This window comes from Branchiostoma floridae, chromosome 4, assembly GCF_000003815.2.
Source record: "Branchiostoma floridae strain S238N-H82 chromosome 4, Bfl_VNyyK, whole genome shotgun sequence".
In the NCBI taxonomy this organism is placed as follows: Eukaryota; Metazoa; Chordata; class Leptocardii; order Amphioxiformes; family Branchiostomatidae; genus Branchiostoma; species Branchiostoma floridae.
The window spans coordinates 5,443,714-5,457,636 of NC_049982.1; the positions used below are offsets into that span (position 1 = coordinate 5,443,714).

At 40.7% G+C, this 13,923-nt stretch overlaps 1 protein-coding gene across 1 annotated transcript; it reads right to left on the reverse strand.

The window, feature by feature from the left end:
• Positions 1-615: 615 nt before the first annotated feature.
• On the reverse strand, positions 616-8,260 carry LOC118412795. The gene is made up of 5 exons (XM_035815817.1): positions 8,202-8,260; positions 6,545-6,582; positions 6,026-6,274; positions 3,847-4,371; positions 616-3,552 (listed from the first exon to the last, which is right to left on the reverse strand). Exons 2-5 carry the CDS (start codon positions 6,570-6,572, stop codon positions 1,745-1,747), a joined length of 2,610 nt encoding a protein of 869 aa, XP_035671710.1. The 5' UTR covers positions 6,573-6,582; positions 8,202-8,260; the 3' UTR covers positions 616-1,744.
• Between the last annotated feature and the right edge of the window lie 5,663 nt (positions 8,261-13,923).

A 13,923-nucleotide genomic window follows, 5' to 3' on the forward strand; every position in this document is an offset into this window, starting at 1 on the left:
TTACTCTCAAATACAACCGACTATAAACATACATACCATCCACAAAAAAGTAATAAATATTTCATGGAGGTATGAGGTCCCCGAACTCTAGTTTATTCTTCATTTTTAAAAGACAGTTTTTATCATGATATTACAAGATGTTTTCTTGCAGCCTGTGTACCTGCCTGTATGGTGTATTGTTTCTATTTCAGGTGTAAAACATGTTGGTTCATTTAGTTTTTTGGCAACGCCTCAAGGGCTAGCCAAATGGTATATTATTGTGTTCAGTCTGCAGAAATTCTAGGAATTGCACAGTCAGGCATTTTTCCACAGGAATGCCAGGCAACAGGCATGTTTGCAATGTGAGAAGTTAGTCTGGAGGAATTTCAATGGTAGGAATTTGGGTCATGCAAACTCACTCACTTGATAAGTTGTATATACTAAGTAGAATTTGCACAATTCATCACATTTCCTTGAGTTTTATAGAAGAACACACATTTTCTTCTAACTCAGAAAGACAAAGTAGTTTTGTGCCACTCAAAATTTGGAGGGGCAGTCACATTACAGAAAGACCACCGCAGAAAGAGAAAGAGGTAGACATCACTCAAGAGCTCGTTAGTCCAGACTAGCTGACGGTTTGTAACCAAAGAAGATTGCTATCTCTGTGGTTATTACAATCCTCATAGAATTCCTTATGTGTACCTGTTTTCTAAAACAGTGTGTGGCTGTTACAATGTTTTTAGATGCTGTTCCGTCACAAGTATAACATTTAATGTCCTTATTTTTAGGAAGGGGTCATAACTACATCAAGTTTGTACTTGTATATAGACTTCTCTATACCCTTCATACCCCTCTTTTATTACCAAGACAAGCTAGATGTTGTCTTGGAACCCACAGGAAAAATATCTACATGACAGGAATATCCCGTTGACAGTGAAAACAAAAGAATTTCCTTATCAGAAACACCCAATCAATTATTTTTCAGGTTTCGTTTGTCTTACATGTATGTTCACCTCCTGTAAATGACAATCGTCGCCATTGCAATAATGTTTTTATTGCCAATCTTGTTTCAATTATTCTTTTAATTATTAATGACAAAGTTGGTAGCTGCTGCGTGTATTACAGGAATGTCAGTAACATTATTTATCATATCAGTGGGACACCTCAAATTCCTCAGAAGTAGTTTACTTATTTGTTGTCAATGATTTGTGCATTATTACAGGTCTGGTGCTGTTTCTGAAATTCAAGGGAACTTGAAGGACATTAGATTACACCCTCAAGTAGATAGATTAGCTTGTTAGCTTTGTCCCAGGTTTCTTGCTTTGTTTACATATATATTTTGGTATTCTTATATGTCTAACATATAACTCTTGACTATTGGCTCTAATGTAATTTAATACAACTAGAGATAGATGGATCCAGTAGGCTGATAATAAATCACTCATTGCAGATCAACTGATGAAACATTTGTCCACAGAAAGTAAAACGTGTTTCTCACTGACAAACTCTCCTAGACAGTCGGTACCCTCCATTGTATTTACTGATGGCTCAATGTTTTTGCCTGTAAGCAAGTGAACTGAAGCAAGTGAAAAGATAGAGCCAGCTGTAACTATGGAGGATGGTATACCCATGCAAGAGTACTCCCATGAAAAACAGGATTTTGGATCCCTGAATGTCATATAGCCAGGCTGTTTTGTAGAAACTATTCAGGACATTAAAAATAGACGTACAAGATCAGTTAGTTACTTGGCCAACCTATCAAGGCCTAGAGCAAGAAGATGCGCTGTATTGTTTGAAAGAGTGATTTGGCAATGCTTGTTTCATAATATTCATGCTCATTACTTGCTGCATATTGCCTTGCCCTGTCTACTAGGCTCTCCGATCTCAGGAAGTTAGCATGCTTGGGTGTGGGATTCTCCACCTCTTCTCTGACGAATTCTTTTGGACCTTGGACATCCTTTGCCATTACCTTAAAGAGTTTTGTAATGATCCAATCAATGACCTTTGCACCTTCCAGAAAGAGTGTCTCATTGGGTCCTTGTCCGGTGTATGGACCCTTCCTCCTCTTTACAGCTTCTTGGGCCATTGTGATCAGCTTTGCCAGCTGCTTGCGACGTACTGTTGCATCCATTGTGACGTTGTCAAAGAAGATGCAGCGTTCCTGGCACTTCTTTAAAATGTCACTTAGTGTTTGTGGTGCTGATGCCAGGTACTCCTCCTTGCTACTTTTCAGACTATCTTTCCCAGTTATCAGTACTACAGTGTGGTCCAGAAACCCCTCTCCAAAGACACGCTGGATATTCTTGAGTGCATTGTCATCTTCCTCTGTAAACCTTGACATGCCGCTTATTACCAGGATTAGTGCATGGATACCATCATGGAATACAGTTGGTATTTTGCAGAGCTCCTCAGATATTTTCTGTATCTCTTCCTTGTTTACTGTAGCAAACAGTCCTGGTGTGTCTAATATAGCTAGTTTGCTACCAACATCCTTCAGTGTTCTTATGTGGAAGTTACACTTTGTTGTGACTGTTGCAGCCACTGTTGCAACTTTGAAAACATCTTCACCAATGATGCTGTTCCCTGTAGAACTCTTCCCCACTCCAGTTTTGCCTATGAGCACCATGTGTAGATCAGCATTTGGGGGGATTTGGCACTCTTTGGAGAGGTTTGAAGAAGTGTACTTTGTGTCAGAGGTAGGAAAAAGCAACAGCTGACATGATGTTTCTCCTTTACGTCTGTTATCTATTGCAATCACAGTCTTTGCCTTGTCAGCGATTTGCTTCATGTTGACCGGCAGACCCTTGATGAACTCTGGAATGTCCTCCTGCTGAGCATGTGTGACCAGGATGATAAGATGCTTGTACAGTCCATCACCAAACAGCCTGTGGAGGGACTGGAACACTTGGACCTCCTTGTCTTCATTCCTCTCAGAGTTGTTGTAGTCCCAGACCAGACAGATGGAATTAAAGCCCTCAGGAACCATCTTCACAGCTCGAACCAGCTCCTCAAACTCAGACTCTGTCATCTCCTGGGAGACTCCAGGGGTGTCGACTACTGTCACTTCTCTGGTAACTCCATCTTCCTGAAGGTAGCTACTGCTGCACAGACTGGACTTTCCTGTTCCTCCTTTCCTGGTGACTCTGAAGGCCTCCCGTCCCAGGATGATGTTTCCTGTGTGGCTCTTGCCATTACCCTTACAGCCTAGAAGTAGGACTGAAGTTTGTTGCTGTGTAGAAGTGGGAACTGCACTGCTTTCGTGCTCCTTGATGTCCTTCTGTCTTGTTTCTCCCGGTTGTTGTGCTGGAGAAAGTTGCTGTAGGGATGTGGTGGTTCTGTCTCCTTGGACCTCTCTTGTTTCCATGGCCTTGTGTGTTTGGTCCTTGAGCTTTCTCTCTAGATCCTTGTTTTCTCTTGCCTTCTGCCATGCCACTTGCCAGATGGGACTGAGTTGCTTCATGGCCCTCATGGTAGAGTGCAGCTTGTTTGTACTGAGGTGAAGTGCATCCAACGGTGTAGTTGCCATCGTTATTGGTTGCCTTCTTGTGGTGAAGACTGGATGCTCTGCTGGTGCTGGAATAAACAAAAAATGACATAGGCAAAAACAGAATTAAGGTACCTGTAGTAATACTATCTTCCATTAGCTATGACACTAAGCATAAGACTGTAAAACTAACATTTTGCTACTTAAGTTGGTGTTAACCAGTTTATGGTAAAATTGCCAAATTCATGAGAGCACTGACAGTCACTGACTTCATCCTCAAATGTAGATAGAGCACACTACTTTACTGCTCATAAGTCAATGATGGAATAAAAGGGTTCCAGAATCTATGAAATGTTGTGTTGCATGACATCATATGTACTTACCACCAGTATGTCCACCCCTGATGAGGTAGTCAAGAGACCACTTCCAGTGGTCAGGATCAATGGTTGTCTCGATGAAGATGTCGTCACCCATCAGCTGTATGATCTCTTTGGTAAGCATAGATTCTCGTAATGTGATGGCCAACTTGCCATTCCTGTGCTCAAACCAAAGCTTGCCCAAACTATTCAAATCAAAACAGCCTACATTGAAGATAACACTACCTTTCTCTACATTATGGACTTTGATACCATATACTTCCTGTATATCTCTGACTCCTTTTGAAAGATTAAGAAGATCATCAACAGTTTTGATTTGATCCTTAAGCTTCTTTATCAATCGAATAGTTTGATCTGTCAACCTGTACTGTGTTGATCTTATGATTCTTTTTTGTGCTTTTCCAAACTTCCTTATGTCCTTAGCAGTCTCCACCCGCTCTTCAACTTTGACAAATATGTCTGTAATGATTGACAGAACTGGCATTTGTTGTGTTGTATTTGCAGCAAGATGATGTTGAAGTGGATGTGGATCTGAAAGACATTAATTTTGATGTCAAACACTTTGTAACAGTCACAATGTATGATACGTTAATTTATATATGTGATTGACAAAATTGAGTTGCCAGAAGACAAATGATGCAGTGAGATTATTTTCTATATCAGGATAGAGGCTCCAATCTGACAGCACTGTATGTAGTTACTGATCAAAGTCCTCAGTCTACTGCATACTACGAGGGTGAGTCAGAAAGTAATTCAAGTGGTTTCATAACAGAGTCTTTCTTTGATCGAATGAGTTGAAATTTGGCACAAAGGTTAAGACATCTCTCCTCTTGAGACTGAAACATCTAAATTTGTTGCTCATTGTTTTATGAGTGACTGAGCTGCTTTCAAGGTGACCACACCCTTGGTATCTCGTCAAATGAAAAGTGGGGTCCAATTAACGTACAATTAAGAATTTCCCTAAACCAATTTTTTTTTATTGTAGGAGACTAAGCCAGCACATGCAATAAGCTGCATTTCTCTGTAAGCCACACGCTTATTTTCAACACTGAAATCCGAGCGGTATTTCTTTTTTCGTTGCTGGTGTAGAGTGAGGTATACGCGGTCTTCAGGGTCATGAGATCTGCAGTGTTATGATTAAAACTTTCTGTAGCCTACTTTTTCATCAACAAAGAGAAATGAAACTTAGCACACTTTTTAGTCTTTAAACAGTTAATAACTGTGTAAAGTTTCGTTTCTTTTGGTAAACGGAAAAGCAGTCTTTAAATTAACCAACAACTCACGAATTCGTGTATAAATCCAATCGCTCTATAACGCAACTTACTGCATCCTAGCAGCTGTAAATAAAGAACCATTACGAGTTTAGAAATGAAAATTGGTACGCAACCTATAGAGACATTTGTTATCATACATATATAATTTCAACCTCCTACAGTGATTTTCAGTGGGTCAGATTTAGAGGAATCGATAGTCTGACAAACTACCAAGGGCGTGTTCATCTTGAAATCAACTCAGTTGCTCATAAAATGATAAAGACCAAATCTAAAACGTTCAATCTTAAGAGGACATATATCTCTACCTTTATGCCAAATTTAAACTCAATTGATTAAAAAACGAGTCTGTTATGAAACCACTTGCATTACTTTCTGACTTACCCTCGTAGCAAATGGACAATATTAAAAGACAGAACTTAACTTTTATTCCTGTCAATTAAGATTAATGGATTGCAATTGATTTGGAATTTAGAACTCACACATTCCAAACATCCTGATCAAGGCCTTTGTAGACAGAAACTTTGGTCGGAATATCAATTGGTAGATTGATATCTCTTTCCTGACATATACACCGCATGTACATATAGGACACACCTTATATACCAAAAAGCATAATGAGCTCATCAACTCTTTGATGAAGTACAGAGCTGACATTACCTAATACACTCTTGGCAAGCTCAAAATATTTACTAAGAATTAGCCTGAATCATTTCATTAATGATAAAAAAAGCACAATCTTGAAAAACACAATCTGAATGTTCTGTGAATCTTACTCATGTCTAGTGTGAACTTAGTGTAATTAATTTACATAGAACTTCACTATCATTATTGCACTACGTTTGTTCTACACTGGACTTCCATGATGTGCCATGTTGGATATGAAAGCTGTTTATGACAACCTTAATGCTCACCTGGCAGTTCGTCAGCAGCATCCTTATGTTTTGAATCAATGAGTGCTTGCTTTAAGACTGAAAGAGTTGCTGCCTTTCCTTTTATTCCCACCCACTTTTCAAGGACATCTCTGCATCCCGCTGTTGCGTCTCCCAGTCTGTTTTTCTCTATTGTAGTTATGTCTGAATATTTTACCCCAAGATGGTGACCGAGCTGTTGCCAGTCATGTTTGACAAGGTCCACAACAACGTTGAAGTATTTTCTTACTCCTGTCACAAAATTAAGGAAAACGTTGCATGTCAGACGTCTTAATTTATGCAACTAAGGTTTCCTGATATCAATAAGTAATAAGATAACATGATGCAATCATTAGAAGTTACTACAATCAGACATGGTACATCTGTATGGGGTTGGTGCTGTCTCTCTATGATTTTGCCAAATAAAGATATCAACCCTTATGTCAACCATTGTGTCTCTGTCTTTACTAGTTGTCTTGTTAGTTAGTAGTATTATCTCTGTGTGACGAATTGACAGCTCACCAGTGTCTCCATTTTGTCCAGATGCCATAGTTAGGAATCTGAAATAAAAGAATTTTACAGTAAGTCAAGGTTGCATTCCAAAGGAATGCGTATATTAATTGTGTGTCAAGTGCGGCAGGGCTACCTAACGCTTGCCAATCTGCACCAGGGAGACGGACCAGTTTGAGTGACACGTTTACGTCCCCGAGTACGTTGTGCGAGAGCACTGATTGTAGCGCTGTATCAACATGTCCCAGATAAACGGACTTTGCTGAAAATAAAAACACTCACTGAACATGTTCATAGAAGAATGTACCAGGTACAGAATCTTGTGGACACTGGCCCAAACTTTTAGTCCTGTTGAAATCATGAAAATCACTCGCTCGTGGAGTTTAAAGTTTGCTGCAGTGTACCTATCCTTTTAAAACATTTCAACCAGGTGATATAAGACGTCCAAATTAGATTCTTAGCATAGCCGCTATAGTAACAGCTCATTGAAAGATTTTTCAAGATGCCGTGAACACACGAAACATTACCAAAACTACAGGATCACTAGGAAATGTGCTGCATTTAAGAGGGTCGAAAGCAAATTACTCATTAACCTATTAGTACACATAAATAAACTATCCGTCGCAATGATGTGAACCATGTAAAAAGGCATTGCGTATTAACTTGGCGGACTACCGGTAAAGCGCGGCCTGAAATACAGTTCATGATACCAGAACATGCCATACTGGTAGCTAGAGGACTTTCCAGTTTGACTTAGCAGTAAACGTTGTACAACTATTACAATAAAGCCAGGACGCAATCGAGAACTGACAGCAACCTCGCATCAAAAGTTGTTACATTGCAAACAACAGACAAGAGATGATAAAAAAAAATTGAAATGCAACTTTATGATTAACTTCAGCAGAGGTGACCTTACTGTAATATAAACACTGTTTTGCGTTACTCTACATTGAGAATCTGCCGCTGTAGTACAGTAGTAGTGATGTAGTAGTCGAATTTGGTTGTATAAACAAATATAACTTAGGTGCTGATGTTGCCAGAAAGAACGTTAATCTACAGTTGAAACCATTTATAGTCTGGGGACGAATATAAAGTAAGACCGTACACAATGACAATCCAGCTATCAGCCAGTATCCCCCATTTGTGTCTGTCCCAAAAGAACATGAAAATGCCTCGTACTGGCAAACCATACATGTATCAGTGTCGGAATGCAGCACATACATACATTTTGACATTTACTTTTCCCAAGAACTGCTGTCATGGAACTCGTTATAAACGAATGAATACATTACCCGTCCACAACACACCGTTTCAGCTGGGCTTACATGTAAGTGTTGATATCTGTTTTATGTATATATAACATATGTAGTCTACCACGTGTAACACACCATGTGTGGCCGCCAAGAAACGCAAAAGAAACATACTGTTACACTGGTCAATTGATGCTGATTATTTCCGTCAAAGATGGCATGCCAAATGCCACCTTGTCGATGGTTTGTGCTGTCCCTTGTAAATTACTAGTGTTTTTCGAAATACGTCAAAAGTTTATTCATCGCTTCTGAAAGCCTTATCGTTTTCTTGTTACCAGGTATTACAACTCATTACAGTATCAATAATATCACATACTAAGTATCTCGTATCATTATTACGTTACATATTTTACACTAACCTCGGGAAAGATGGCAGAAGACCGCCCCCATACACGTAGCTGTCGAAAGTCTTATGACTGAAGCGTCAGTCACGAGGTAGGAGTTAGTATTAACTTATTAGATATGGCATTTCTGGTGGGTCACACCACTCGGAGACACGGACCACAATAATTGAAACGGCCTCGCCACACTTTACTCTTGACAGATAAACGAGTATGGGTACTTATTGCGAATCTCCAATTTTAAGAAAAATGAATATTGTGACGACCGACCATATAAAAGGATATCGGAATAGAGTAGAAGCGCTTATTTGGACGATGTCGTCTAAGACCGTGCCGTGACTTGCTTTACTACGGTCGCATATGTTGAGCCTATCTCGTTACACCAGGCCTCGTTTGAACAATGTATTTTTTCTTGAGATGGCGAGGCGAATCGTCACTGTCTTTTGACTTACAGGTAAAAGGCGTGTGACCTTTAAATCATCGGATCGATGGCAATGTTAATTGTCGCAAATTTTTATTGGCCTGAAAAAGGCAGAGAAAAGTTGCACCACCTGTCGGAATACTCAAGCACTGCAAAGTATCATGTACAATCATCGTCGTGTAATACAACTAACTCCGAACTTCTGAACATCATACAAACACAATAATCCGACCAGCTCACATTACATCCATGGTATGCCACAATGATGTATACATGTATCTTTCTTTCAATGGAAATTATAATGTTACAAATAAATATTTCAACAAATAGAAACATGTCAAAATTGCCTCCATATACGAACGTACATAAAGCGAGGCTACATTTTTCATCGCGGTCCCATGCCCACCGTCATGGCCAATACGAACTGTTCAGCATTGTTTTTGGCTCATATAGTCTGATTAAAATCGCGCTCCTAGCAGCCGGTCCTACAGTTGCCGGGAGGGGTCAGCCAGCGAGAGATTGCGAAAACACAGGCCAGCATGAGCATTGGAACCAGAGGTTATATCAAAAGGTCCCAGTGGTCCATTTCAGCGACATTGCAAGCCTCACAGCGCCATCTTGCACTTTATCTGCGTACAGCCTGAGGCAGTTCTGCACTTCTGAACGCAAACCGACAGCATACACTCTTCCAGAGGAGTACATGTTAACATTGCGTTGCTTTCTATATTATAAATCTGTTCCTTGTATTTGAGCTGGTATCTAAGTGACGAAATTTACAGTGCCAGAGACTTTATGATATACTTAGAAACAAACTCTCACATGGCATAATATGCAGGAAAACCCCCGGTTTTGTTACAACTTGTCCACATTATTATTCATCCTTATTCCGCAAGGAGGCGTTTAGTGGCCCTAAATGGTACGAACTTACGAACGTTACGGCCTACAAGTGACAGCGGACGCTGCCTTTCCATTACGTCAGTCTTTACTGAAGGTCACACGTCAGTTTCGAATTACGGTGCGCCGACAATCTCTCTAATATTAAACTGACTTTTGCCCTGCTTTCTGTCGTCCATGTATGCATCAACAATGCAGTATTATAGTGCACCAATTTTTATCAAAGTGGAAAGACCTTGAGAACATGCATGATAAAACCAACAGCCAACGAAAACTAGGGTTTGATGAAAGGGCTGGGCTGTCCACCTGGCCTGGCTATCACGTCAGGCCACCAAGCTCCCCCCATTCAGACCCCCACAAATCGTCAGCCTCTCATGTAGCTGCGCCCTCTAGCGGAATAGAAACAAATTACAGTCGTGCACGTAGCGCATTGTCAAGCCTACTCGTAAGCAAAATAAACTGATAGCTATTCTACAACGTTACTTGTTTGAATTTCTAAGGGTTTACAAACAGATAAACAGCAATATTATAAACGAGGCTCGTGGTTGATGTTCAGAACAGCGATACCATACTGGCAGTTTGGCCAAACAAAGGAGGTCATCAGGAGGTCACCACGTAACGGTCGGGTACCGATGTTGCCAGAGGATCGACTCGATATTTTCCCATAACGTTATCGAAGATTTGAAGATTTAAGATGTAGTCTTTGACGTACATAACGCGGGCTGTCTGCTATGAAACAAGGCTAGACAGTTTGTTTTTCACTTAGCCAGCGACGAAAAGGTAACCGACACTGCTTTAGCGAGCCACCTTTTTCTCCCTCAGCACCAGGGATGTGACCCCGCCCCGGTCACCTCGGACGCTCCGACTATCATGTAGAATATAATCTCTTCTAAAAAAAAATCATGGAAAGTGTGTTTCCCAGCCGACGCGGTGGCGGGGACGAGATTCGTTTTGAAGATGAAGATGAAGTGGCTGAAGATTACAAACTGGTGTTTAATACCTCCAAGTCGTTGGGGGCGGGGGACAACTTGGAATTGACGTTGCATAATTACCATATCACGCACAGGACTGCCAACACCGCTGTATACTATACACCTTTCTCACGCGGCGGCCATGATAGATCTAAAACGAGTTCAATGTGGAAAACAAAAGGCTGTCCATCATAATTAGCAGTTCAACCAATGATAGCCTGCCAATTAGGAAAGCGACCAATAAGTGAATGGCTGCAAATCCGTCAAAAATTTGAATTATTATGTTTTTATTTTGCATCTCTTAAGGGACTATGGGGTCAGTCTGCACTACTCTAAATTGCTACATCTTTCGGTGCATAACACTTCTTGTAATATTTATTATTCTATCTTATATCATGAACATTTTTGTGGTTTGCGGGAAAACTAAATGGCATCTGATTTAAGAAATAAGTTTTGTCTGTTTGCCTCATTGGCCTCGTCTTCTATCTATCATGGCCGCCGCGTGAGAAAGGTGTATAGACTAGTATAGTACTCGCCACGTTGGTGAAGGGACGGATCCATAATCTTTTTTGAGAGATTGCCGCACGAATCATAGATAAAAGAATTTTACTTTCATAGATAAAAGAATTGCACTTTCAACCTCCTTGCAGGAATACGGGGAGTGTCAGCAGTTTGTTTTTCATTTAGCCCGCCACGAAAAGCTAACGCCGTCTGCTTTAGGCTTAGGTCACATTTCCAAACCGGCCGGGCAGTTTTTGGGAACGAAAAGAACGATAAGGTCATCAAAATCCACAATACGTCCAAATACGATTCATGTAGCCTGATTTAATCGCGCTTCTCAGGCCCGTCGTACATTTCCGGATAGCGGAGTTTGCGTTACACAGACTACGATTCATGGGCATGATTTGTGTGTATTTCTAGGTATACATTTTAATTTTTCGTTTCTTAAAACATCCCGAACGGGCCCCGGGCCCCAGTTTGCAAATGTGACCTAAGCCTTAGCGAGCAACTCGGAAGCTCCGGTCATGTAGAATTTAGTGAATCAGGTGAGGAAATAACTCCTCTTGCCGGCCGACTCCCTAGCGTACAGTCAATTGTCAATTGACTTTATTTGCCCAAATTAGTCCTACGCACGTAGCCAAGCAAGGTTATTTTTCCCGCGAATTTCACACGAGCGTATATATTCAAGCCCATTTTAGGTCCGTATAGAAGTTTTAGGTTCTATTTTTCGCCAGAAAAATAATAGCAACTGGACAAATATAGCCAGATAATATGCCAGAGAAATAAGCTGGTTGCAACCCACATTCATTGGACAGCTAACTCCTCTGGCATGCTATTTGTCCACATTTTTTTTCAAATTTCTACTATTTTTCCAACGACATGTGGAGCCTGGTAGAGGCCAAGAATTCTATACGCACCTGTGAACCCGGCTCAGCATGCACGCGTGTGACTCCCGGTGGGCGGTTCAAAGCATTAAAGCAGATTAGTGGTCGAGACAGTACGGGTATTATCAGATAGAATAAACAGCTCGATACACTACGAATTCCCAGGAATAGAAAAGAATTTTCATTCTGACGGCATTCCGGCTCATTCTTACTCTCGTGTGAAGGGGCCTTTACGCGGTTACGGTTATGCCAACAGCTAGGACATTATGTAGGTCCTTGGTTGTATTGGTACATGCAGCATGCAGCCTTTAACTGATCACTGAAAGAAATGAAGTGCTCGTGGTGGGTTTAAGTTTGCCCTTAAAACAGAAGTACCACTACAGTTAGAAGACAGAGCAAACCTGTTCACAGTCACCGTGGTATTTACTCTCCAAGCAGAGGTTAGGCTCTGGCTGTTTTTGACCGTTTTTTAGGCGTTTGTATGGGGCTTTTTTTTATTTTGTACCGTTTTCTTCATATCACGCGGCCTAATGTGTTGAAGTGTTTATGTTTATGGGGCATTCATAGTTACGTGTGCCGACAGGGGTTTGGTCATCAAGAAAACAGTACAAAATAGAAAGCCCGATAAAAACGCCTGCAAAAACGTAAAAAGAAAACAGCGGGAGCCTAACCTCTGCTTGGAGAGTACGCGATGAAGAAGTCACTGCAAAAACTACCAAACATAAAACATCCACGGACAGTTCCCCTTTTACAGTAGATGACAGTTTTTGTCTCAGATTTACCTGATATTGTATTAAGTTTGATGTTTCCTGGTTAAATCGTTTATCTCTGAATGATCGAGTTAAATTGTAAGACTGATGTGGATGCTGTTTTTGTATGACAGAGTGATCATGTACACGTACGACGATACCGTACGTAGACACTAATAACTAATGACAGAGCCAACATGTATAGAAACCGGGAGATTCCAAAAAATTCCTACCGACCAGAGGGTTTGTACATTTTGTCCAGAATTAATTGAAGACGGATATCACTTTCTGATTGTATGTCCCAATTATTCTGATATACGTTATTCCCTATATACAAGGCTGTCATCTTATACACAAGGATTTATGCCAATGGACCTGAAGAGCAAGTTTAAGTACATATTGACATGTGACAATCCCTACATGACAGACATAGGAAAATATATCAAAGAATGTCTAGACGTTAGGAATTCCTCCAATGAATCTACATGCCCATACTCATCCCATACTACACACTTGTGTATTAGTTAGATTAGCCTTATAGAATTGTAGTTATGTATCAGTAACGTTACATGCCATACTTTGCACTATGTACAATTGTTGTGCAATAAAGTTATTATTATAACTACAATATAACCGTTATTCACAACATATTGACTACTGGAAATATTTCTGTTAGCCACGGGCAAGCAACCAAATCTAAGTTTGTTGGTTGTAGTGCAAAGGATGTAGGGACGTGAAAATTTTCTGACATGCGATATCAATCACGTGCACACCACATGTAATATGTATACCAGGTCATCAAACCTATGCCTGTGCTTACACAATCCCTCGCTGGCTGGGGTTAATGACCCCGTCCCCTACGTGGCAGCAACTGTAGGGATTGGCCGCTAGGAGCGGAATTTTAGTCAGGCTACTCAGCAACCATGATTCATGCCGAAGTCCACCTTGTGTTTTATTGACTGCCATTCCAGCAACTCTGGCTCAGTTCTCATGTCAGCAACTCAATCTGCCAATCTCGTTCACAGGACATGCCTTCGAGGTTATCACATGGTTGATCTGGAAGGGCAATAAATTTAGCACGAAGTCTAGTGAACTTATATGGCTTTGTGCGTCATTGTTGCCACGTAAAGCTATTCGATGAGTGGTAGCTTTGGCGAAAACAAGTCCCATTGTTATCTGAAGTGTAAACACAAATCATATGACTCTTGCTTAATCTCCAAGCAGATCCTACGGTAGCCTAAGATAGTAGTATCAAAAGCTGCCAGAGGAGTGAACCCTGCCTACGAGTGGCTAGCCAAACACACTATGCTACCGTAGTAT